Source organism: Molothrus ater, chromosome 6, assembly GCF_012460135.2.
Source record: "Molothrus ater isolate BHLD 08-10-18 breed brown headed cowbird chromosome 6, BPBGC_Mater_1.1, whole genome shotgun sequence".
NCBI lineage: Eukaryota > Metazoa > Chordata > Aves > Passeriformes > Icteridae > Molothrus > Molothrus ater.
This window is the reverse complement of record NC_050483.2, coordinates 26,318,187-26,345,017: the sequence shown is the minus strand read 5'-3', so window position 1 is coordinate 26,345,017 and position 26,831 is coordinate 26,318,187. Positions and strand designations below refer to the sequence as shown.

Here is a 26,831-nt window from a genome sequence, read left to right as displayed (position 1 = left end):
GCTTTGTAACATGTAGAAATTAAAGAAGGTTTTGTGGTACTTCTGTGAAGTTAACCAGGCTCTGTATCTTTGCAATGCATTCTTTTCCATCTCTGCTGCTAAAGGTTTTTATTGGAAAGCAGCTATAAACCCCTAAATCTAAAGTATAGTGTGACCACTGCACAACCATATCAGTGTCAAGCCCTAGTCAGAATTAGAAGACTCATTGCAGACACATCGATGATTTAAATGTAGGGCGTGGGGACATTTTTCCTTCAACATTCCACCACAGGGGCAGCTACCAATGTGGCAGAGCAATGGAAGTTCCCTGCTGTTAAGATTATTTCCCAACTCACTCTGGTTTTTTTCTTAAGTGTGTTTGGTGTTGTCTGCATTTGTTTTGTTTTTGCACTTTTGTTGGGATTTTTTGTGTGTGTTTGACTTTTTCCTGTTAGAAAATTGTGGCAATTTAAAAGCAGAGCTGTAACTGAGAAGCTTGACAGGGATCAGAGTGGGTGGGACTGTATTTTTCAAGTGCTTTGTGAATGCTTTGCTTGCAGAAGTTAGCCCCTGTTTTGTAATGAGGTGTGCTGGAAAATGGCATCTGGACAGCTGCATTCATTAGTCCATTGTGAAACATGGCAAGTTTAAGCAAGTTTTATCTGCAAATTTCACCTTGGGCTTTACTGTGGAACCATTACTGGAATCTGCATAATGATGCATATGATGTTTTAATGATAGTATTACACCAGAAGTTAATTTATAATGTGTCAACAGTGTTAAAGCAATATGTTGGGAAGAAATGTGTGTGAGAAAAGTCAGACAAACATGTATTCTGGTTGAACCAAGCCATTCTATGATTTTATGATACTTGAGGTTGTAGAGTTCACAGTATGCATCAGGAAATGGAAGTCAGCTCCATTCAATTTACAGCTATTTTGAGTTTTCTCACTTTTTGGTGATTTCTATCTGAGTCTCATAGGGTATTTGTAATTTGGTCAGGCATTGAGGGCAAAATCCCCTACTTCTCTTCTGTCAGAGAATCAGGCATTGGCTGCTAATTGAAAGGTAACTGTTGGACAGGTATAATTGTCTCAGTATTCCAAGAAGCCTTATTTTGTGAACTCTGTTTTCTTTAGGAAAACAGTTAAGATTATTTTAAAATAATAATAAAAATATTTATTAAATCTTCTTAATAAATAAATTTCCAAGGAACTGTAATTTTTCTTCTCTCTCTTTTTTTCTTTTTCACGGCTTTTTTTTTTAAGGCATCAAGATTTAGGAGACCTTATTCCCTATGCATGTGTATCCTACTCAAATGTTTTTTAACCTGTGGCTAATTCCAGCAGAATTTGACTTATTTATCAAAGAAATATCCTTAGAAGTCTGTAAAAACAGATAGCTACATAGAGAATTGAGGTTGTATTAGTGCCCCCCTCACTGATAGTGACACAGATCCAAGGAGACAACCATGGTCTTTGCAGTAAAGAATACTTTACCAGTATTCTGAAATACTGGTAGATCCACTGATTATCAACATTTTTTTCAGCCCAATGAAATTGCTTCATTAATTATTTAGGTAATTCAGTAGGATCTCTGAGGCCCATGAAAATCCTTGTTTCTGTGTGCTCCTTCTCTTCCTACAGTCAGCCCTCAGGGGGCAGTGGCACGCTGTCATGGAGAGTTCTGGTGCCTGCTCCTGATCTTCATCTCCACCCCACCCTGGCGGCGCTGCTTTCTCTTGGAGGTCTGACATGCCTGCTTGTCCACAGCATCTGGTCCAGATGCTCCTCTGACAAACATAGTCTGTAGCTTCCTTCAGTTCTGCAAAACTGAGGTATTTGGGGATCAAGGAGGTAGAGGCTTGCACCTCCCAAGAATTATTTAAGAGAAAAGTAAAATTAATGGGATGTTACACTGTGACTTCATTAAGCAAGCTGTGGTTGATCTGGAACTAAAGTGTGGTAATCCTTTAGCAAATAAGGAAAACACACTTCTGTAATAGGATGAGCTCATTAGTTTAATATGTCACTGTAAATTATACCAAAAAGGTAAAATGTCATTATCTGTGATGATTCCATAGGAACTTAAGAATATTGTAAACAGTTATTGTTTAGTAGAATCATGGGAAAACTGGTATTTTGGAAATTCTTGGTGGCTTTTGTGTTTTTGTAAGGTGGAATTGTAGAACTACTGAAGTTTATCTGAATAGCTGATTTTTTTCTTAAAGTCCCACTTTTGTGGCACCAATACAGCTTTGGTAGAATTTAAATTGGTCAAAACTTCTGTTTTACTCTAAGGAGTTATTCTAGGGTGGGGTAAAGGGATGGTGATGGAGACAGATGTTCATGGTTGCCTGTATCTGGAGGGCTGAGATCTCTCAATTTCCTTACATAAAGAAGACAAGAACAAACCAACCTTCTGAATATTCTGCTAGTGTCTTTTTTCCTGGCTGGCAACTGGACTCGCTCCCTGACCAAGTGATAACACAAGAAGAAAACTCCGCCTTACTGATGCTATATATTTCATCCACATCACCTGCTACTCCTGAAGGAGATAAGCATGAGAATCTTCTTTTTCTTTTGATGACTTTGTGAGCACAACTTGGGAGGTTACTGCTCTTAAAATATCTTTCCACTAAGCATTAATTTTATAAAGCACTGCCTGTAAGTCACAAGCAGAGGTGCTGTCAAGACTGATGCCTGTTATGCAGCCACTTTGACATCTGAAAGTTTGCTAAGAGGAATGTCTCCTTCTCCCTCCTCCGAGGGAGAAACATAGAAACATAGAAGCAAAGAAACATAGGAGCAGACCACAGTTCTGAAAATGTGGGCAGAAGGAGTGGTCCTTCTCACTGACAGCTGCTTTTTGTCTAAGGAAATGAATATGATCCACTGTAAGTATTATTTTTACAAGCTACTTCTTATAAGTACAATACCCAGACTAACAGGCCAGGTACTCCAGGCTTTTTGCATGGCTTTTGAATGGAAGAAATATACCAACAACTGAAATCAGTACTGTAAAACGTGAATCATCCTGAGTGAAAGATTCTGATTTTTCTTGATTCTCACCTAAAGCAGAAGGTCAAAATGTTCCAAGTTCTAATTCCCTCTGCTTGAGACTATGACCAACCATATTGAAGTATCAGGCCTACCTGAGTGCTGCTACAAGACTCAGTCTCTCTTGCAAGCTGTCTGAAGAACATGTAGAAGCATAGAACAATTTAGGCTGGAAAAGATGCTTAAGATCGTGTAGTCCAACTGTTAGTATAACGTGTCCGAGTCCACCACCGAGTCCACATGTCCTTAAGGGTTGGGTCTACGTGTCTTAAATATCTCTAGGGATGGTGACTCAACCACTTCCCTTGGCAGCCTGTTGCAGTGCTTGACAACCCTTTCAGTGAGTTTTTTTCCTAATATCTAATCTAAATCTGCTCTGGAGCAACTTGAAGCCATTTCCTCTTGTTTTGTTGTGTGTTACTTGGGAGAAGAGTCCAATGCCCCTCTTGCTGCAACTTCCTCTTAGGCAGTTGTAGAGAGTGATAAGGCCCCCCCCTGAGCCTCCTTTTCTCCAGGCTAAACAATTCCAGCTCCCTCAGCTGCTCTTCATCTGGCTTACACTCCAGACCTTTCTCTACCTCTGTTGCCCTTCTCTAAACCTGCTCCAGAAACCTAATGTCCTTTTTGTAGTGAGAGGCCCAAAACTCAAGGTTTGGCTGCACCAAATCACATGCTTGACTGGTGGTGTAGATGCAACTTTAGAGCCTCTAATATGGGACCACCTTGTCTCCTATGAGTCAGTAATATCAGGTGATATCTTGTGGTCATAGCTGAAGATGAAAGTGTATTCTGGGTGCTGTGACTAGATATGCCTAAATTTGCAACGTGAATGTGAACATTTTTTTTGTAGTCATATTGAATAATGTATTAGAACAAAACTTTAACGGGATATTGTAAAATTGTGCAACTCTTGTGCAGCAGACAATAGAAAGTCACTTTATTTGTTATTGTCTCACAAGAAAGATGTTTCCTGTGGAATTTTCTCTGTTATCAAAACAGGAAATGCAGCTCAATGCCCTTGTTCTTCATTTTCCCCAAATGCTTTATAATGAAAAATGCATGAAGATTTAATTTCTTAAGGATTTAATTTGCTGTCACTTCTGTCTTTGTCAGACTCTAGGTCAAAAAGGATTATTATTAAGTTTTGGGATGGCTTGTTTGGGTCGTGTAAATGAAGTCTGATACCTAGAGATATTATTTAAGAGAAAAGTAAAATAGTATATTCAAGCACAGTCTTCTGATCAGTGACTGGATCAATATCGAAGTGGCAAATACTCTGTTCAGTGTCTGGATGCACATCTTGAGCATTAATAGCATTGCTGTCACAAATGAATCAACAGCCCAACAGCTTTGCTTCAGCAGGTTATGAAGATCAAAGCACAAGTATTTTTAGAAATGAGGTTGGACCCTGTGTCTGCATTGGTGTATCAGAGCTCAGACCAAGAAGTCTCTGTCTCTTTACCATGGCAGTTTCCTCTCAGAAGCTACTAGTCTTGGGAAGCTTGTGAGCCAGACTCTGAAGGCTATTTTCCCCTTTGCTTTGTATTAAATATTAAATATTTGATGTCAAATATCTGTAGAAACCCTGTGAGAATTTGGAGAAATGATTATCAGTCTCTGTTTTCTGTGAGAGAAAATTGATTCTGAGCCTGTGTCAAAACTGGTGTGGGATCTTGGTGGCAAATGGGCATCTCCAGAACTTGCAGCTGCCTCTCAAGAGGCTGCAAAGCCTGGGCTGGTTCTGCTGCAAGCTCTCTGCTCCTCTGCACCCTGTTGCAAGTTATGTGGCCCAGTCCAAGGGCCTTGTGTGACTCCAGACCTCATATCAGTGCTGTGGGCTGCTGTTGTTGTGATGGTATTGGTGAAATGCCACCTTGTCTTCTGGCCTGTGGCTTCCTGACTGTGACTCACCTGCACTGTGGTTTGTGATGCACAGTGTCAAGTTATCAAGTAATTTAATATTATTGCTGGGTTACATCTGCTTCTGGGTGGGAGAGTTGTTTAGTTGGGTTCTTTTCTCTTACTATGTGCAGAGTAAGCAAGGACAGTGTAATGACATAGCAGCTTCAGCAGTTAATTGCTTAATTTGATTTATGAAATCCACAAAAGGTCCAAATGTGGACCTTCTGGAAAGAGTGGAATTTAAGTGGGGAGCATGGCATATTATCTAAGTGGATCGCTAACTTTGGTCCCTCAAGTGTGAGGAGAATCCACTGTCATCAAACTGAGACACAAAATGAATTCAGTGCCCAAGTTCAGTGATGGAATGGCGGCTCCGGGACCTCTTGTAACCCTAGCACAAGGTTACCTCTTGTAACCCTGTGAGCTGAATTTCTTGTTTCCATTTAGAGCATTACTGCAAAAATGTTGTTGTATTAAAAAAGTGAAATAATTCTCTATTGTAATACCTGTTCCACAATCAAACAAAACAACCCAACAAAAAACTTTAGGTGGGAAGTCATCTGGCTTTTTTTGTGTAAGTGGCAGTACAGCTTAAAGCAGAAACATTCATGCATTGAATGCTTGAATCTATTAAAAGGCAAAACTAATTAAAATAATAATTTGAAACTGTCTAAGATAGGTCTCACCTAAGGTAGCTCTTTATAGCACAGTTGGAATACTCAAATACTTTTATTAGAAAGGGTTGGAAAATCAGATTTTTATTTTTTCCTAAGATGTCCTGCTGCTTTCAAAGAGGGTTTTCACTCTGACTTTTTATTTTTTAAAATTCTAAAAATTCTGAGTTTTTAAAAAAACTTATTTCAACTGCAATTTCTTACTATTGAATAACACCTGTTTTTAGTGATTTTAATAATGTTGAGTGTGATAGCTGCCTTCTGTGCTATTTTTGCATTTTCATAAGAGTACTAGGTCCTTTTGGTTTTATATGTTGAGTGCTGTTACAGAAAAATAATAGGAAGTTACTATAAAATTTAAACGATATCAGACTTGACAATTTTAATGGGGATGTTTAAAGTCTTTTGAAAAAATGGTATGTAGTTATTTTTGTTAAAGCTTATGAGATTCTAAATTCATTTAATTGAAAGCAGCGCTTCAGCTAAAAAACGTTTCCATAGCAAAAGCTCCTGTTGACTCTACTGACACCTTAACAACCTTTATGCAAAACAATAAGACAGAAGAAAAGCTACAAGGTGTTTTCTTTAACTATCTGCCAGTGCCTATGAGGTCCTCCACTTCATGACAATAAGTTGTAGTGAACTTGGTGAAAATCCTTGTTGTGCATCTGACTGGAGAAGCTGGTGGGGGCTGGAACTGCCCCAGGAGATTCCTCTGTGTGCAGTTATTCAGACCTTATGGTGGTGGATAATACCTCTGGAATTGCCCTGTGATAAAATGCTTGACCCGTCTCCTTTTTTCTCCAAATCACTGTGGTGTTAAAAAAAAAAGAAAAAAAAAAGTCTTTATGTGGCACAGAACAAGTGCATCATTTGTGCTTTTGAGATCAGTGGGAGGTGGAGCCGTGAGTCAATCTATACAACGCTTCTTCCTGGCCACAGCTGTGGTCCAGGAGCACCTACCAGCTGGGAGACACACAGACTGAAGCCTTACAGTGGTGCCTTTTATGAAACAAAGATACCCATGGGATCATCAGCCTATTCACCTTTGGTAAGAGAAAATCACTGCTGGGGCAGAAGAATCTTTTTGGTGGTCTTGGTTGAGATTGATCAAAAGCAAATGCTTGGGGAATTTTGATCCTTAAATGTCAAATGCCTTTACAGTAGGCAGATATATTAGTAAAAGCAGCAGGTAGATGGTCCTGGTGAGATGGATATATCCCATCATGAAGAGGAGAAATGGGAGACATGCTCGGGTCTCCTTCCATAGTGAATCTGAGCAGAAACTGAAAATTACTGACTGCTGGGTATCAACACTGGCCCTCTTTTGGCTTTTTGTCTCCAGGATCGGTTCATCCGCGCAAATCCGCACAGGAAGATCGGAATCAGGAGGAGGAATCATCTAAGGCCATGCAGTGCTGAAAATGAGGTACTGTATGGAACGCAGCTTCTGGATTGCAAGGAGAGAGTTGCAGGGCAGAAAGGATAGTGCATGGCCCTGATGATACCTGCAGTTCTTCTGTCAGCTTTCCAGTCTCTCCCAAGCTTAACTGTTTTGTGAGAGGTGACATTTATTAACAGATAGTTAAGGGAATATTTGCTTCTTCTGGGAGTGTGCTGTTTAGAGTCCAAAGCATTCACTGTGACTTAGGGGTTGGGAAGACAATGAACTTGTGGTTTAAATGTTAGGCAAGGAACTGGGAGAGCTAGATTTTAGTCTTGTTTTACTGTGGTATGATTATATGATGGTAGTCATACCTCATAACACCCAAGGCTTAGTCCTTAAATTGTTTTTCCTTTACTTTATGGAGGCAGATCAGCAAATAAAATGGCTTACTTCCATGTCTGACACTTTTCTGAATACTGATTTTTATGAAGATGAATTGGTTTTGGAAAGTACTGAATATGGTGCATTCTAGATATGTTACAAATTATTCTGTTCTATGACTAATGGGTAGTCAAAAATATATTTAATAACTTGAAAAATGAAAATAGTATGATATGTTTTTCTGACCCTGAGTTTTATCCTTCTGTTTCTTAGCTGTATTCAGTAGAAAAGAATGAAGCTAACTCTTTCTTAGATCTAGGAGAGCAGTCAATTCACTAACTGCTAGCATTATGGAATAATAATTGGGTTCATGTCAGTATAGTTGCTTAGTATTTAAGCCATCTCATGAATAAGTTTTCTCCAAACTCATGGATATGGATGGTACTAAAGCTGAGGAAGAAATATTAATCTTCTGTATTTGGATGAAATGTTGAGCTTTCAGCAATTTGGATCACGTACTTCTTTCATCCTTTGTCTCCAGAAACACTGCTGCCAAAAATTATGCTGAGGTGGATGGGCTTCTTTCAGACCTTCTAGTTTTGTTCAAATGACACTTTCTGAGAGAAAATTGTTGAGAATTGTTCCAGGAGGCTGTAAATAACATTCGGCTTGGTGGCTTATTGATTTCTAGATGTTCAGTCTGCTTCTATTAGGATGGGGAGTATCAAAATAAAGAGGTACACAAAGAGGTCCTAAGCAGGCAGTTTCTCAGAAATCGTGATTCTTTGGGTATTTAAGTGCTGCTTTTAATTTAATTAATGGAGCTGTTGCTTCTGCGTGTAGTATTTTACTCTTGACGTTCTTCAACACTGTCTTGTTTTCCCAGTAACCGAGTGTAGGGTTCTGTAGCTGTGATAGGGATTGGAGAGAGAACAGAAAAAATGGAGAGAGTTGTGGAGCCTTCAAGAACCTTCTTCCCCTGTAGAACCCTACACTACAGGTTGTCAATATTGCTATGCCTCAGAGCTTCTCCTTGGTAGATCAATCAGGTCAGCCTAAGTTTGTCCTGATGAAGCCAAGACATTCTGAATTGTCTGTTTGCGGTTTTGTGCCTTTTTTTTTTGGGTGTATGTTCATTTACATACAATTATAGCTTTTTGTTGCTTATTTGTGTTTAATTACATTCTCTAACACACTGCCAATTTTACCTTGTGTTCTCATCTTTCTATTTTCTAACACTGTTTAGAGCTTTAGTGATTCCCACTTTCTACACTTCTGGTTCTTTATAAACCCCCTGGTTAATACTCATGTATCAGTTCTGCTTGTTGTATTAATGAGGTTTCATTTTGATTAATGTAGGCCCTAGCTGTGAATGACAGGCTATCTCTACTCAATGTCAAATCACAAGAAAGTATTTCTTCTCAGAAAATGTCTTAAATAGTTAAAATCAAATTCACTGCAATATAATGATAGATTGGCCTTTCTGGTGTTGAAGGATAAACAATGTTATTTATATCTGAGTTAATTGCTAATAATGGAGGTATCTTTCTCATTGTTCTGCAGCCAGAAGTGCCTCAGTTGTGCTGGCTTTCTGTAAAAATTATCGGCATGAGAAAGCTCCGCAAAGCAGATCTGTGTAAGTATCACTGATGACACATTTATAGCTTAGCAGGAAAATTACTCTCACCTGATTTTAATGCTCTTGTACACCTGTTGCTTGGAGTAATATTTCAGGGGGGGTTGGGTGAAGAAGTTGTATTTATTTTCATTTAAATTCAAAATAATTTAGAAAACACTTAAAATCAGAAAGGAAATAGACTAGAAATTCTGTGTTGAAGAAGTTGTCCTTCCCTTATCAGCTGCTCTGTGATATTTCCCTTTCTCCTAACTCTTCAGTGCCCCTTTTTCCAGGTTGCCCAGTTCCCTTTTGGAAGGAACATCTTTGTGAAAGATACAGGAGAAATCAAACCAGTTGCTTTGGATGTTGATGTATTTGTGGCTTCACTGTTCTGTTGGTGTTGGATGACTTTAGCATTACAAATAGATGAAAATCTTCCAAACTAAAATTTCCATTTAATTTTGAAAAGTGCCACTTGAAGAAGTGAAGTTGTACATGAATTTTTTTAGGAAGTGGCAAGTATTTGAAAATAGGAGTTAAAAAAATCACAAGAGCCAGAGTACTTAGTTCAGCACTGTTGAAATAAAATACTTTGGCTCTTGTTATCATATAGAATTAGTGGTTTAAAATTGACTTTTTTGAAACTGATATCTAAATAGAAAAGTTAAATAACTCTAGACCCAGAATAGTTTTTTTGGGTCTAATGAAACATCTAGGTCTCCAAGAGGTTAATCTTTTCTTTCCCTGACTGGGCAAATCAAATAATAACAAAGTATTGCTGTAGTAACTGTGCAACTTGTTGTTAACACAGGGAGCCAAACTGATTGTTATGTCAAGCTGTGGCTGCCAACAGCTTCATGTCAGGAAGCCCAGACAAGAACTGTACACAACTGCAGAAACCCTGTCTGGAATGAAACTTTCCACTTCGTGATACAGAGTGAAGTAAAGGTGGGATCTGTGACAGTGAGCAAGTGCTTTCTAAAGGGGGCATCTTCACCTGCTGTGGGCAAACTCTTTTTGAAAGGCTTGAGACTTACATGGATAACCTGACTGAAAGAAGTAGTTTAAGCTCATAAGGTTGTGGAATATCTGGAATAATGTTGAATGATTCTTTGTGTACCAGAACAGTTGTAAAAGACTGTTAAAGTGTTTATAGAGTTAGCAGAAATAGGTAAACAGAGTGAAAGTGATACAAAGCCCAAACTGGATCAGTTTCTCATAGTTTACTAGAGCTGCATCTTCTCATGGTAACCTGAGCCCTGAGGAACTGTTAAGGGACCAAATCCTACTGAGAGATTGGTAGTGTGCTTTAACTTTCATTTTAAAGGGCTAAGAATTTTCCCTTTATTATTACTTTCTGACAAAATGCCCTGATTTCTCAAGGCAGTGATTTTGAATCCACAAACGATCTGAAGAACAGTGCGTGTAACCTCTGCTCTGTCTGGTGCATGTTACCATCATATATGTCCCTTATATTTCCTCTTCTTTTGGAGCTCTTTTTGGTTGCCAAATCTGATGATTTACCTCTCTAGGGTTAGTCCCTGACTCTGCTCTCTGGGCTGTGAGCTGAGCTCTGTGCTATCACAGGAGTCTGTCCACATGGACATGAGGGCTGAATGCTGGCTCTTGCTGGACCTTCCTTTTTGGCTCAGTAGTCCCAGAACATGTGATTTACATCCTTCTCTGCCTCTTTGCTCAGAACATCCTGGAGCTGACAGTCTGTGATGAGGACACTTTTACACCAGATGACCATCTTATGACTGTTCGCTTTGATGTGGCTAAAATCCAACCTGGAGAAAAAGTTCACCTGAGTTTTGAGTTGAATCCAGAGGTGAGGGGCTAGAGAAAATAATACTCTTGATTAGAATTTTGTCTCAAGTTGCTACCTCTATTGAACGTTAAATTGGTTCTCACACACAAAGATTTTGTTTAAAAGGATGTTACTAAAAAAAAGTTTGAATGCTTGGATTTTAGGAGAGGGGTCACAAACACCCCCTGTTGTGACTGGAATAAGATGCAAAATACTTCTAGTATTCCTATTTTTTTGTTTTTTTTTTTTTAATTTCAAAACTACATTTTGAAAAATCAGCGAGAAAAAGAGTCAAAAATGAAGAAGCTGCTGGTTAGGAGTTCTCATTTCTGTTGTAGGAGATTGACAGAGCAGGGGTGGGAACAAACCTGTCCTTGTTTCCAGGCAGTTGCTCTTACCCTTTGGCCAGTAGCTCACTAGGGCTATCTCCTCTCAGCTTCACTGGGGATTTTGGCCAGTTCTTTCAGATAATGTGCTCTCTAAATAAGGCATTTAATTCTTGTGATAATCTCTTCGGGTTTTTTTCCTCCTCCACTAAACAACTTCAAGAAAAAATCTCAGCAAGTCTACTTATGCTCCTTTGCTACAAATTTATTTTAGAGGGCTGAGCCAGCACAGGAGAGGCAGGCCTTCATGGATGAGAATATCATCAGTATTTTATTTTTTTTCTTGAGTGAAGAAGAGTAAGAGTTTTATTTGCTGCGTGTGTATCAAAAATACAGTGTTTAGTTGTATAAACAACCAAAATAAAGATACAGAGTATCTTATGAAACACTGAGTGGACGAAGTTGCTGAGAGGAGAGGTGGAGAAATCACACTCATCTTCAAAGAGAGCCAAATATGTACTCAGATTTCCTTCTGCACAATGTAACACCTTCTCTGGAGGGTGTAGTTCAGGGCTTTTTCAACTTTTTTTTCAACTTTTTCTTCAACTTTTTCAACAACTTCAGGGCTTTGTCACACTTTGCCAAGAGTTTCAGTTTACGGTTCCCCGGAATTGGTATGCTCCATTTACTTATAAACCACTGTGTCAGTCAGGCTCTTTGGAAAACACTCTTGCCTGTTTTTTATGTTACTATGGCTTTGAAGAGGTTTATTAACTACTGTTTTAGAAGACCAATCCTTACTGAGGACTGCTTATTAAACCTGTTCCAGCCGGCTACAGCCTAGCTCAGAAAATCCCTCATGTGACTGAGATAATGCCAGGTGTGATTCAAGCCCTGAATTTGCTCTGAGGCATGTGCAGAGCTGTCTTAGCCCATCAGCAAGGTGGAAGTGGTGGGGGTCAGACCAGGTGAGCTGTCTCAGGAACATCCTGGTCAAGCTGCCCTTCTTCAGTTTGTGATGAATCAGGCCCCCATGAGGCATCACAGATCATGGTCTCTATACAGATTTTCAGAAGACTTTGGGTTATTTTATTTTTTTGAAAGTATCTTAGTAATGCAACAGGCTGGGCAATCTTAATAACAGGCTGTAGTGCTGCTTCTGCCCATAATGACTTCTTTAATCTACCAAGGTATCTCAGAAGGAGGGCTGAAGAGGTCAGATGGGTGATGTCAGAGCAGCAGGGTTGCTTTGCTGTGCCTCATGCTCTCTGTGACCTAACAAGTATTTCCATTGCTATGCTCTGGATTTTTCACCCACAAATATGTGAGTGGGACTTACTAGAAATGTAACTTGTGTGAGTGTAAAACAGCATAAGAAGGGTAGGAACATAAGGCAAGCAGAATTGGGCAGATGGTATGAGCCAGGTTCTTCTGAACCTTGTTTCTGCTGTTCTTTGGACAAAGTTGTAACAGAGGATCAGTTAGTTTGGATCATACAGTCTGGGCATAATTAAATATTTGGTACAGTCTGTCTTGCATCTGTGTAAGGTGACTGCTTTCTAAAATCCGTGCATCAGCCTTCTATTACAACTTTGCAACCACTGTAATTCTCATGAAATAAAGACTTTGGAGGAAATTAGCAAGCACAGCTACCTGCTCCTGCATTACATGCCCCAGATGCAGCTATCAGAGAAGCCATCAGAGATGTTTCATTTACTGATGTGAACTAGTAAATACAAAATTGTTCTGCACCTTTACTGTAAAGATGATTTTCCCATGGCAGCTGCATTATCAGATTTGGCATGTTTTTCACAGTCAATTCACAATGTTAAAATATGATGTGCAGCTGGACAGAAGGGATATTTGTCAATAAATGTTAGCTATTCTGAATATAAATTAAAAAATGCTACTATCACTTGCCAGAAAGAGATTTATATCACTGTTAACAAGTGTTTTCCTCCCTATGGGTGATCCAGAAGATCTCTCTGATATACTTTTTTTTAGTCTGGTATTTCCTAGATTGGCTGTATCCCATAGCAAGTGGCTGGAGTAGTACAGTTATTCAGTCTCTTTTATGCAGTTGGTGTGCTATTGCTGCTTCATTCTTGTACTTTTCCTGTCTCTTTTCCTCTTGATTTGTCTCCCCTCATCTCTTTCCCTGATTCCCCTTTACAGCTTCAGTCTTCTCTCTTCTTCCCTTCCCCTGGCAGATTTTATTTTTCAAGCTGGTCCCTTCTCCCAGCCTTTTTTAATGTTTAATGACTTTATTCTGTGAATTCTTTTGTTTTAACCAAGGCATACTCCGTATCTTTTTACTGCACTAAGTCCATTCATTCTTAATTATGTTTTCCTACATCATTCACCTGCCATTCTTCTCTTCCTCAGCATTGATTGACCCATGTCTTATCCTACTAATTAATTAATAATAGGACCCTTGCTCCCTATTCAATGATACTTAATATTTTCTTTCTTGTGATGGTACAGCTGGTTTGTAAACAGTAGAGCAGTGGAGAGATGAAATCAGAGTGTTGCCACAGAAATCTCTATCTGTTTATATTATGATGTACAGGGTGTGGGAAGGGAAAGAGAGTTATAAATAAATTGTCAGAGTCATATCAGAGGAAAATATTTCTTCATTCATAAATTTAAAAAAAGTCCTATTTTCAGAATCAGGAAGAACTAGAAGTGGAATTTCTACTGGATAACATGTAAGTAAATTTCTACTGGAAAATATGTAAGTAAAACATAAATGTTGTAGAGTTTGTCATCAGAAAACTGCATTTTAGAGAGTAGTAATGCAGCACTGGGGACACGGCTCCATGTACCTGAGCTCACACACCTCATCTCAGCATCTTCCCCATTATTGCTTTTCTGTCCTAAATTTGAGTGACAGTCTCACTTACTCTTTATAGCTGAGAATGAATGTTTATTTTCTGATTCAGCCTAAGGAGAGATGATACTCCTCAGCAGAGATAAGAAGGAAGGAGCATCCTTGGGAAAGTATGGGATGTGATCTGGCAGAGGCTGCAAGATAGAGGGGAAGGACAGAAGTGCTGATGGTACTTGCCAGATGGAAAAACTGAGCTCAGAAAACTGTGCTTTTGAAAGTTTATTGCTTAAATACACACTTTTAAATAAATCTTTTCGGTTTTGCTTTTCAGACCAGGTGAATCTGAGAAGATCATTACTAATGGTGTACTAGTGGTAATTTTTTTTTTTTTGTTTGCTAATCTTATGGTGGGGCAGAATTGAAGGATGTGGTTGGAAGATAGGGAGAAAATTTTCTTGTGTTAACTGTTGGGGACTGAATGGTATTTATATGTAATGACAGATCTCCAGTTATTTTGGCTTCCTTAACCACAGTACTGCTTGCAAGATTTATACAAGATACTCAGTTTCTACAAATTATTCACATTCACAGACCATCATGGCCAAGCATTGTGTTTCTACAGGACCCCTAGAACCTCATGAGAATCCAGAACTGTTTCTGTGACCAGTGGTTTTATTGCTTCTCTCTTCCAGTCTCGTGAAGTTTCCTGTTTGGAAGTACATGTGAATGAAACAAAAAAGAAGAGCTCTTACAAAAGTGAGGTTGCTGATTTAAATTGTTGCTGCTTTTTCTGCTATGGGAAATGTAGCTGAATCAAGATAAGCATTTGGTTTGTTTTAGTCTCTGTTTGCATCAGGGCTTCTTGGGTATTTCCTGAATTACCTACTTGCTAATAGTGAGAGTCCTCAGAAGAAGACATGACTCTGTAGCTTAAGAGAAACTGTGGAGGTGGCTGGGAGATCTGGAAACAGCACTGTGGTGTGGATGGAACTGAAATACGTCTGTTTTCTGGTGAAAACAGAAATTAAAAGAAGGGTGACACAACTCTCAGGAGGAGAAAGACTTCAGTGAAAGCTCAGGGGATGTAAATGCTGCCAGAGGCATCCACAAGTGTAACACACGCTCTCTGTCACTTGGCAGGGTGTCACAAATGGTTTAGGTCACTTAATCATTGGCAGAGGTATCAGCAAGTGTAGGTTTAATATAAGTTTGTAAAAATGTGACAAAGTTTGATGGCAAAGTTTGCTCTACTACTAAATGCATGAAACATGCAAAGAAAATTCAGATTAGAATAAATCTAGAATGATTTATATAGAGACCAGGGATGCAAAAGGATAAAGAAGGAAAAGGAAAGGGTGCCAGGAGTGAGATCCTCACAGAGTTGTGAGTTTCAGAGTGGGCCCTCTTGCCAAACTTAGCTTCAGACTTGATCCTTTGTCTAAAGGATTCAGCAGTACTCAATCATCCCATAATTTAGCATTTACAAAGCAATTCAATGGGATTTACGATAAGTAGAACAATAATAACCTAATTATGAATGTAGGATGGTAACATGCATACTACACCTGCTATGGGGTATTCAAATCAATTCACACACATTTTCACACAAACAATAATGTACAAAGTGCCTGCTAAAAATTCCCCTCGAGGCTGGTGAAATACTCAGAACAGATGCCTTTGCATTTCTCAGTGGATGGAGGGTTGGGCCTCGAGGAGTCAGGGATGACAGCCCAGACTCTGCCATCAGCTCTTGGGATCTGTTGTCTGAGTATTGCAGACTTGAGATTTGGTCAGTTCTGAGCCCCTGCAGTCCAGGGGAACTCAAGGGCCAGGTACTGCACACTAGTCACAGTGGAAGGAAAACATTGTGGTCCAAATTAACTTTAGCTTAGCCTGCATCACTAAGGCTGAAGTGTCACTTGGGGCACTTTTATTTGCTAATTTCAGGACTAGGCACAGTTAACATCTCCCTGTGGTTTGCTTCTTGTTCTTAGGGAGAGATTTCACCTTCACAATGAAAGGATCCTATGAAGAATCCCAGGATATTTCCATAGGTACTCACTCCAGACCAGGAAGCAGTGAAACCACCAGGTTCCACTACATCAAGCACAGTCAACCCAGACTGCTCATGACTCTGCCAAAGGAGCATTTTTTCTGTTGTGTATGTTTTGCTTATGGACGGTGATAACACCTAACCTAAATTTTGGGAGAATAATCATGAGTTAACCCTTTTCTGGTATTTCTGTGTCTAGAGTCTATAAATAATATTCTTCTTATAATTTTTTTCCCCCTCTTTAAATCAGCCTGGCTCAGGTAGAAGGGAAATGGATATAAGCAGTCCCCTGGCTGTGCCTCTCCATTCTCTGGACTTGGGAAACAAAGTGACAGTGATGAGAGTGAGTATCCTCTGACAGTATTTGGAATTCTTTCAACAAGGTAAACTGTATATATGTGATATCTGGTCATGTAATTTTGTTATTAAAAATGTATTTGTTACTAAAAATGTATTATTTGTATGCTTAGCTCTGCATACACTTAGAAATATAACTATGATTTGTAGGGAAAATAGGATATTCAGAATTTCTGGCTGCTTTAAAAGTAGTTTAAAAGATTGTGTGCTGAATGCTTGAGAGGAGGCCAAAAATTTAGCATTATACTATATATATGAATAATTGCTAATACTGTAAAACCTACTTCTATAAAATTACAATTCTATTTAAAATTTATGGTGCTTTCATTATTGATTTTCAGGGGGAATCTTATGAAGTGTCTGTGAATGAGGAAAATAGGTAAATCTTTTATTGCTTTTGAATGATTACTTAGGTCACCTCCTCTTCTTTCATAATATCATTGTTAGATGATAGGAAGCTACATCTTAAAGCAGCTCATTTCAAAACAGGAAATAAAAATGACTGAAATATGGGGAATGGTTAATAAAATGCTTTAAAGCTTTTAAAGCTTTTAAATTGGTTGGTAAGAATTTAGAATAGGATAGGTGGTAGTTAGTTATGGGGTATAAACCAGCACAATATTTTTCCTAATGCTGATGCTTTGTAACATAAACATCCCTCTGTCTTGTAACCTTTATCTATAATAAGTACATATTTATGTATACCAGATTTCTAACGTGTCTAACACCTTTATCCATTTACAAGACCTCTACAGGTCATTTTTCAATGAAACACATGGACAATAATTTATTTGACTGGGCTTGCTGAGATTTTCTGAAGGACAACATTACCCCCTGTTGATAAGTTAGCTCCATTGCAAGCCTTAGTCACAGGAGAAGGTAAAGCAGAGGGTTTTATTGAATAATATCCAGAGAAGAGACAGAGAAGTTTCTGTGGTTTTTTTTTTTTTTCCCCTGGAAAAAACCTTTGAAACTGGAACCCTGTGAAAATAAAGGTTATAAAATGAATCATGAACATGATATTTATGATAATGTACAGAAGGGATAAATTTAAGTGACACCTTCTTACTCAGAGCACAAATTCTTTGTAGAGATAAGCCTAACTTGGTATTAGGGCTCTTTTAACTAAAGTGTATTAAGTTTCAATAACTACTTAGGCCCCCTTTGTGCTTCAGGAAACACATGCACAGCAGGAGAATGTGAAGAGGTGTCCAAATACCAGAGTTCAATGTGACATAACTTGATTTTATTTATTTGACTTCCTTATGATTGTGTGAAATTCTTCAGGACATAATTCTGGTCTAAAATCTCCACAGGAAGGCACAAATATAGCACATAGGATATCCATATACCTGCTTTCATTTATGTAGGGGGACTTTCATGTACATGGAAGTATAATTTCTTTAAACTGGTTTATTGTTGTTGGTTTTGCTGAGTGTCTCCAACTGAAATGGCTGCAGGTAATCCCTTGTGCTGTTCATGTGTTGTAGTTGCAAGGATTTGGATTTGCGGCTGGGGTTTGGTCTCTGTGTGGAGGAGCAGAATTTCATCCACAAAAGGAAGAAGGTGGTTGCTGCTGCCCTGAAAAATCTTCTTCATCTAGATGAAGACCTGCAGGAGGATGAGGTATGTGGGACAGCACCTTGGGAACTCGAGGTAATGACCCACTTTGAGAGAAGTGGATGTGATATGCTTGCATGACTACCCATGCAGCTCTTCCACATATTCTACACCAAATAGTATCGGCCAGATTGTCACTTGCACCTAAGACCGTATCCAAATTTTTGGCACAGAGGATGAAAGAGGAACTTTTCGGAGGCCAGTTATAGCTCCTTTATTCTCTGCTAACCTCTGTCCTCCCTCAGGGGCAGCCAAAAGCTGTATTTGCTGACATGCTGGTGTGTAAAACCAAACCTGGTGAAATTTTGCTTAAACTGAGACCATTTCTCCTCTTTGGCACCTCTTCTCTGCTGCCACAAGGTTCACAGGGAAGGCTGCAACTCTCCCATAGCACACTAGTACAGTAGCATCTGTCCTGTGTGTTTTTTGGTGTTACCTCTTGCTTGCTTCTCTCTTGGGGATCCCTGAACTCAGAGGGAGCTGCTCTGTTACTGGAAGACAATGATCTGTTATGGGGCTGTGGTGCTTGGGGCAAGAGTCTGGGACAATGTGCCTGTGGGGTATTTCCTCCACTGCTCTGCTCAGTTCCCAGCACACCCAACCCTTTATGATGTGTGCATTTTTCAACCAAGCTAAGTGCTCATGAACTTAAGTAACACGTAGAATAGGACTTGTTGTCATTAAATGAGAATAAAGGGGGGGTTTGAGCCAAATTAATACCCCCCCCCAAACCCACAAGTAGATGGTAAAATACAGTGAAGACAAGATTAAAGGTAATGGCATCATATGTTCCTAAAACTGAATGTCTGTTGTATCAGTTTTTACCATACAGAAAAGTGAGGAAGGATAACAGGATTGATGCATTCCTGAGGAAAGTAAAACTAAATTACATATAGCACTGATATCAGGGAAGGTAGAGGTAATCTGCGTTGGAAAGAGCATGTTAAAATAAACCTATAAAGCTGGGCAGTATCTGCCTGGAGAATAGCATATGTTGTATTTATACTTAGAAGAAGAATAAATTATGCAGGCAGGTTTTGTGCTGCTCTTCTGACCTTAGCTATACTGAGAGCTTTAAAAGGTATTTTGAGGGAAAGAGCTGAGGAAAAATTAAATACACTGAGAAAATCTGAAAATATATTTCCCCACACCAACTGTACTTACAGCTCCTGGCTTTCCAAAGCATCACTGACCAGGAAAATGCTTTCAGCATACGCTAAATTCCACCAAAGTTTATACAGCTCAAACACACACCTAGGCACTGCCCTGAAGAGGGTGAATTTATCAAAACCAGGTGTTGCTGTTACTTTTTTTCTGCATGGCCATCATTCCTGTATTTCCTCTGGTGATGAGTGACTCTGTGCCTGTCTCTGTGTGTTGAGCAGGTGCCCGTGGTGGCAGTAGTGACGGCAGCAGGGGGAGTGAGATCCATGACAGCAATGTTTGGCAGCCTCCTGGCTCTCCAGGAGCTGGGTGTTTTGGACTGTGTGTCATATATCAGTGGTTTATCTGCCACAACATGGTAAGGAGAGCTGGGATTGTACTTATGTTTTTGTTAGCAGTGATAACATGGTGAACCATTTTGCCTTACTGATGAATTTACTCAGCTTGATGTGGGCACTTGGCTTCCTTTTGGACTTGTTTCATGGGATCACTCAGTACTGCCCTCCTACAAGAAACAAATCTAATGAGAATGACAGTATTTCTGTAACTGCACTGAAGTGTTTACAGAAGCAAAAGAAAAGAGCACAAGCCAGGATGGTTTGTCTGTAACTTATCTTGTTGCATGCAACACTTCAAAAGTCCTTTTGTAATATTTGTCTGGCTCAACTCTTACTTGTCTGCAGAAAGCAGACTTTTAAAGAATAGCCCTGAGAAACACTCAAGAGTGTCACTCATGCACTCACTGGTGACTGCCTTGCACAAACTAGGAGGGGTTGAGGGTATTTAAAACTTTTTGCCTCTGAAGGGCTGCTCTAAAAGTATGTGAGACAGAATTAGAACAAGTGGGGTGAGGATGAGAGGGGATGACTGGAATCTGCTTGAGCCCTGGGTACAGGCAGCTCTAGGCTGCCCTTATGTGTGCCAGGAGCCTGAGGTGCCCACCTGCTGCACACCCAAGGAGGGCTCTCACACTTGCCAGGGCAATAGTCACTGCTAAACTCCAGCTTAACATTTCACAGACGGTCTGACCCATCTGAGGGAACTGGCCTCAGACAGAAGAGGTGGCTTGGACAATCAAAGGGTAATTCTAGCAAAAGCTCGAGTTAAGTTATACGTGTTGCTTTATTACTCTTTTGATTCTGAAATACAAACAAGCCAGGATGATTTTAAATGTATTTGTGCAGGGAAAAAAAAGAAATCATTACACAGTCTAAACTCTGCCTCAGCTTTGAAATGCTCTTCCAAGTAAAAGTTGGAGGGCAAGAACCTCGTGTAGCCTAGAACAAAATGCTTATGTGTGTTAGAGGCTAATGAATTGTCATGTGCCCTGTGATGAACCTCAGTACCTTTCTTTTATCCAGGACCATGTCAAAGTTATATGAAGATGCAAACTGGTCACAAAAGGATCTCAGAGGACCAGTTGGTGATATCAGGAAACATGTGACCAAGAGCAAGCTGCACTGTTTCTCTTTGGATCATATGAAATACTATGAAAATGAGCTTTGTGAGAGAAAGCAAGAGGGGCACAAGGTGTCCTTTACAGATTTATGGGGACTCTTCATTGATTGTATGCTGCATCATCAGGTATTTTATATTCTTTCTCTCCCTCTTATTTCACAGGATTTCTAACTTCCCATGTCTAAGGTTGTTGATTCAGTTAGAGAAAAGGCTCTGAAAACACCTGAAGGACTTAATATTTGGCTTTTTAGAATAAAAGTAACAAAGTAACCCTAAAGTGAGCATCTAGAAGAGGTGTCAGAGCATGCAAAAATTCAAGATGCTAAGGAAACTGATTTTCCATCTTTAAGTTTGGGGTTCAGGTCAGGTGATAATTCTAGTAACACCCAGAGGAGACAAGCCTGTGACAGAGCTAAGTTCAGGCATAGCAATGTATATCCATAAGCAGTATGGAAGGAAATGGGTCCAGGTAGACTAAATATCTTTCTTTCCTTAAAGCAAGTCATATCCCAGTGACTGTACAGACATATTTCTTGCATTTTTGCCCTGTCCCCCTTGCCAAAGCTCCCATAAGCACAATGTCTTGGTGAAAGCTCATGGCAGAAAACTCATGCACACACTTGTGTGGCCAAACAGCTCAAGTACACAGAACAAAACCTGCTGAGGTTTAGCAGATACTTCACTGATAGTTCCTGCTTAGATACTGTAGTAAGTCCATGCATCATGTTCATCTTTTTACAATGACTTTTGCTCTTTGTAAACAGGGAAGTACTCACAAACTCTCCGATCAACAACTAGCAGTCAATCAGGGGCAGAATCCACTCCCCATATACCTGTCCCTCAATGTCAAGGATGACTTTAGCACTTTGGATTTTAAAGGTATAGATTATCATACATCCTCTTATAACTCTGAAGAGTTTCCTTTTAAGGCTGATTGAATGCCAAAACTTTTTCCTGTAAGTCCAAGCCAAAAAATCTTTTAAATAATTTATTTTCCTCTGTCTTCTGTGGAAGGGAGATACCTGTGCTGTAGACACTGCTCAGTGGGGGCATGGAGATGCTTTTTGCTGGCAGCCTTGAGAGCCACAACTGCTGCTCTTTTCTCTCTCATCCCCACCTACCCCGCACAGCCCCTTTCAGCTGCTGGGTCTTGCTGAGGCAGCATAGTCCAAGAGAGCTGTGAAGAGTGGGGAGGAGGGCAAGGCAGGGCGGAGAAAGGAGAGGTGGAGAGGGGTGAGAGCAGGAGTCAGATCCCAGCAGTCAGAGAAGGATCTGAGGAGGGGCAGGGCTCTGTGCTCTGGTCAGTGATCCTGATCACTCTTCCCATAGCATTTCCAGCACAAATGAAGCAGGAGATCCTGCAACTGGACCTGGTCATCTGCTCCTAGGCACAGTTGCAGTCCCAGTGCACCCAGCCAAGGTTTCTGTGTGGGGAGGGGATTTGGTCAGAGTTTTTTATCCTCAAGGCAGTGATTATGAGAGTCTCTAGAATGAATGGTAGCTGCTATCATTGCTGACTCAGAGGAACCCAAAATGCCACACTGTGTGCAGGGCCTTAGCAATCAGTGGACTTTCAGCCCCAGGTTTTGCTTCTTAGAAATGGACCTGAATCCGAGGCTGAATGGATTTTGGCAGAGGAAATGATTTTAGCTTTTACATTCATATATGTTGAAGGGCACCTTTTTGTTTCAAATCATGGTGGTTTGAACTGTCTGTCACCACCATGGCGAAGCTGTAGTCCTTGTTCTTCCAGCTTCTGAATCTCTAAGCTGATTTTTACATGTGGTTGCAATAAATCTGCTGCCTTATTTGCAGAGTGGGTGGAGTTCACACCTTACGAGGTGGGTCTCCTAAAATATGGGGCCTTTGTTCGCTCCGAGGATTTTGGTAGTGAGTTCTTCATGGGTCGCCGGATGAAGAAGATCCCAGAATCCCACATCTGCTTCTTGGAAGGTAATTACTATCTTAAGAAAACATCACCTTAAGAGCTAGCTACACAGAGGTGGTCTGCAAGTTGCAGTATTAGTACACCAGAGAATGTATCTGATACAATTTCAATCTCAAATGAACCAGCCAAATGTGATAAAAGAGGAAACCAATTTTTGAGGCAAATGTGACTAATTTGCTGAATGTCTTGCAGAATGACCTAAACAGAACTCATGCATGCCCACATACAAACTGATCATCTGAAGTATTTAAACTCACAGCCTGACTTTTATAGACAGCCAAGTTTCGAAAATGGCCTGGTCGTAAGCCAGACATTGTGTGGAATGGCGTGGCATTTGATAGTTATAGGAAAATTCATAGTATTTCATAACTAGAACAGAGAGTGGATTCAGGTGTGTTGCCATAGCTGTGCTCTAAATATTCAAACTAATATTAAGTATGGAGCCTTTTTTTTTTTTTTTTTAACTTTCAAGGCACGTGGAGCAATATATTTTCCCAGAGTTTTATGGATGCTGTCTACCTCTCGGGTCATTCAGAACACTTCTGGCACAGATGGACTCGAGACACTGAGCATGACATTGGTTAGTTCTTCAGATTACTTTTCTCTTGCATCTGCATTTTCTTCACACCTCTCTGAAATGTGAAACCTGACATTTAGTAAAGGGTTTGTTTTTGTGTCCTATTTCTGGCTTATGGGACACCAAGCCCTTGAGAATGAAGGAAAAGCAGGAGACCAACAGTTGTCCTGCAAAACAGGAAAAAACCTTGTCCTGCTCACTGTGCAATATCCCTGGGGAACTTTGTTAGTCATGAGAGGGTTACCAAAGCCCTTTGGGGAGGGAGAGACCAGACAGGGAAGAAAAAGGTGATGATGTGACACTGAAACGCATTGCCCAGAACACTCTGCACGTCCACGTGTGCACCCAGTCACAGATGGGGCTGGGAGCCAGGGTGGTTTGGTTGTTATTATCATCAGAGAAACACTCTGACCAAATGCAGACACATACCCTCTTCTTGTTCTTCCTGCAGAGAGCCATCCTGCTCTGCCCAAGAAGCCTCATGAACAGACAACCTGCTTATCCATCCCCAAAGGTTACCTTTCCAAAACTCTTCGAGAAATGATGACCGGGCGGCCAGTGGTTTCAACTTACCACAATTTCCTCAAGGGTTTGCAGCTACATAACAGATACTTGGAGAATGAGAGCTTTTGCATGTGGAAAGGTAATTGGAAATTGTTTTAGTTATATCTTTGAAGGAGATTTGAGGGCTGATACTTGCTGAGGAAAAATATTTGATAAGTTTTATCATAAAGGTAAATTTTGATTAATATTATTTGATTAACATGTTTGTGGAATGGGTTTTGCCAAGCCCTAGATGATTTATTCCTGGTCATGTTCCAGTCTTGGAGGAAGCACAGCATGTTTGCTTGAATTCTCATCTTCCTAGGAAAAGCCATCAAACAGTGACTTGAAGCTTCCAAAGAATTTAAATAGCCACAAATTTACACATTTTGAGAAAGAAGAGTAATTTATCACTTTGGATGAAGCTGAGTCTTAGAACTGCTCCATCTTGCTGATCTCAGAGTTGAGCAGTTTATTTAGTAAATAAATACTAAAATGGTGTCACAGACAAATATGTAACTGTGGGCTTTGTGTCAAAGATGAGTATGCATCAATTGTATTTTCTTTCTCCTCTTTTATGCTAATTTGGAAAAAAAGAGAGTTGAGCCTGCAGTAAATAATAATAATAATAATAATAATAATAATAATAATAATAATAATAATAATAATAATAATAGAAGTTTTGGCCTTTCAGACACAGTGCTGGATTCTTCTCCCAACCAGCTGAATGAAATGAGTGACTACCTCAAGCTGATAGATACAGCTTTCTTCATCAACACCAGCTGCCCACCCATTCTGAGGCCAGAGAGAAAAGTGGATGTCATTCTTCACTTAAATTACAGCGGAGGATCACAGACTCTGGTGATGTTTTGAAGCAGTGATTCTTTATCTGTATGACTCCAGCAGCTGAATTACCACCACAGCTTTTTGTCTCTCTCTCTTTTTTTCTTCCAGAAAATAGTCTGGTTTTTATTAAATTAAATGATCATATCAGTGGTACTATTCACAACTCTGACCATAATGTCACTGCCTTTATTAGGGCTTTTTTCAGTGTCTTTCTGGGACAGGCATATGAACACAGACATACAGAAGATATCCTATTCAACGTTGTCTTGGTAATAAGTTCCTCAATAGTTAAATGACTTCTACAATGCAATTAATATACAGTACATAATTTTAATTTTTTTTTAATGAAAAGTTTTGCTTTTACATTTGACTCTTGGTGTCATGAGTTTTAGTCAGGGTTTTATTTTCTGCAAATGAAGAAACCTTGACAGGCTTATATGATTCAAATTAATGCCATTTATTTGTAAGAGGACATAAAGACATAGTTAGATGCACTGAATGCAAATATTTAAGAACCTGTGATCTGAGAAGCCACATATAATCAAAGTTTCCCTATCCAAATCCTCTACTGTGCTCACTAAATCACAGAAACTGACCTGAATGTCATATACATTTCAGTAAATAGTAACCCTGCTTTAAAAATATAGAGTGTTAGCAAATCAACCAAATTTCTGTTACCCAGGATATATTAAAATTAAAATGATACATTTGTTCCAGTGCATGGTTAGCATTATTTATAAACATATGAATCAATCTCAGATTGCCTATTGCAGCAAAATATTATGCGGTTTGGTGGTCTTACTTCAAGCTCTCTTTGTGTTGCCATCTCTCCTCTCTGTTGAGCCAGCCACTGGATCTATTCTCAGAGTACTGTTTGGAGCACGGGATCCCATTCCCCAGCACAGAGCTGAGCCAGGAAGACCGGGAGCACCTGAAGGAGTGTTATGTGTTTGAGGACAGCTTAGAGGCACCAATCTTGGCCTATTTTCCATTGGTGTGTGATACCTTCCAAAAATACAAGGCACCGAGTACGTTGACAGCAGTAATCATTTTTTGAGATTGTCTCATCCAGTTGATCCATTGAACTTGTTCCTATTCCAAAACAAGGCACTGGCAAGCTTCCTAGTTGGCTAAGTTATTATAGTCTCAGTCCAGCTGTGATGCATACAGTATTGGGCAGCTTATCAGGGATTGGAATGAAGAGGTTTAAAAATAAAAACATGAGAAGCTGTACCTTGAGGGAAACCCCCTCTGGCACCTGAAACACGTCATGTAACTTTGATAATAAAGAAGAGGATACAGCTAGTAAATTATATCCACTGGTAGCTTACGCTGTCACCTCACAGTCTCATGAAGAGATATAATGTTTACTTGGTTAACAAAGTTGGAATTCTCCTATTACTTTTTTTACATGAAAAAATTGAGAATAAAAAGTGCTGAAAACATTTAACGAAGCAAAGGCTTTGCCAGGGTAACAAGCTGCTTTGATACCTATAATTTTTGAAAAGTTGCCAGATTGTTTCCTTTAGTTCAGCAATAGAAGAAATGTTTGTTTGACTAGAAAAAAAAAAACCTACTTGGCAAATTCAGTTTCAGTTTATAAATACTTTTACATGTATCCACTCCAATTTTATTATTTCTAATTTTCTATGATCCAGGAAACTTTCCTCAATACCTTTGCTGTGCTTGGCTCTGGTTTCAGATGTGGAGCGCAGTCCCACAGAGATGGAGCAGGGAAGAGTGGATGTGTCCAACTGTGCTGCTCCCTATGGCACCGGCCTGCTGACATACACTGAAGAGAATTTCAACAAGCTGCTTAACCTGTGCAGCTACAACATCCTGAATAACAAACACTTAATTCTCCAGGCTCTGCGAACTGCAGTGCAGCGAAAGAAGCAACTTAAAAACTATTCATCACCTAATTCGAGTAAACACACTTAAAGTGTATTTAGGAAAAAAAAAATCATCAGAAGGAGATACACAAATGTTTTGGTACTGGACTAATAAATATTCACCTGCTGCAAGCTCACAGATGTTTGCGATGGCAACAGAATTTGTGATACCAACTCCTTTGACTTCTGCAACAGTGAGATGGCTGGTGTGTAGCTGCTGCTACAGTTTTATTCCCACTGCTATCCAAATAACAGGGTACTTGTCTTAGAAAAATGGTTTCTTAAGAAAGTATATTTAACTGGTCTTTCTTAGAACTTCTGATTGTTGTATGGAAAAATATACATGCCCTGTTGGGGCATGGCAGAGTAATAGCTACTGTTCAAATACTAAGTAGCCATGCATAATC

At 39.6% G+C, this 26,831-nt stretch overlaps 1 protein-coding gene across 1 annotated transcript; it reads left to right on the top strand.

Moving 5' to 3' along the window:
• Nucleotides 1-6,638: 6,638 nt before the first annotated feature.
• On the top strand, nucleotides 6,639-26,473 carry LOC118687318 (cytosolic phospholipase A2 epsilon-like). The gene is made up of 21 exons (XM_036384242.1): nucleotides 6,639-6,665; nucleotides 6,960-7,043; nucleotides 8,946-9,018; nucleotides 9,812-9,948; nucleotides 10,700-10,831; nucleotides 13,804-13,844; nucleotides 14,298-14,340; nucleotides 14,659-14,722; nucleotides 15,961-16,127; nucleotides 16,270-16,362; nucleotides 16,718-16,755; nucleotides 17,867-18,002; nucleotides 19,379-19,518; nucleotides 20,522-20,744; nucleotides 21,383-21,497; nucleotides 22,434-22,571; nucleotides 23,039-23,146; nucleotides 23,595-23,786; nucleotides 24,381-24,547; nucleotides 25,380-25,560; nucleotides 26,235-26,473. The coding sequence occupies exons 1-21, from the start codon at nucleotides 6,639-6,641 to the stop codon at nucleotides 26,471-26,473; spliced, it is 2,538 nt and encodes an 845-aa protein (XP_036240135.1).
• Nucleotides 26,474-26,831: the final 358 nt, after the last annotated feature.

Coding starts and splice junctions, on each gene's coding strand:
- LOC118687318 (XM_036384242.1), top strand. CDS start 6,639: ATGGGATCATCAGCCTATTCACCTTTG. Junction 6,666..6,959: donor CATCAGCCTATTCACCTTTG/GTAAGAGAAAAT, acceptor TTTTGTCTCCAG/GATCGGTTCATCCGCGCAAA. Junction 7,044..8,945: donor CATGCAGTGCTGAAAATGAG/GTACTGTATGGA, acceptor ATTGTTCTGCAG/CCAGAAGTGCCTCAGTTGTG.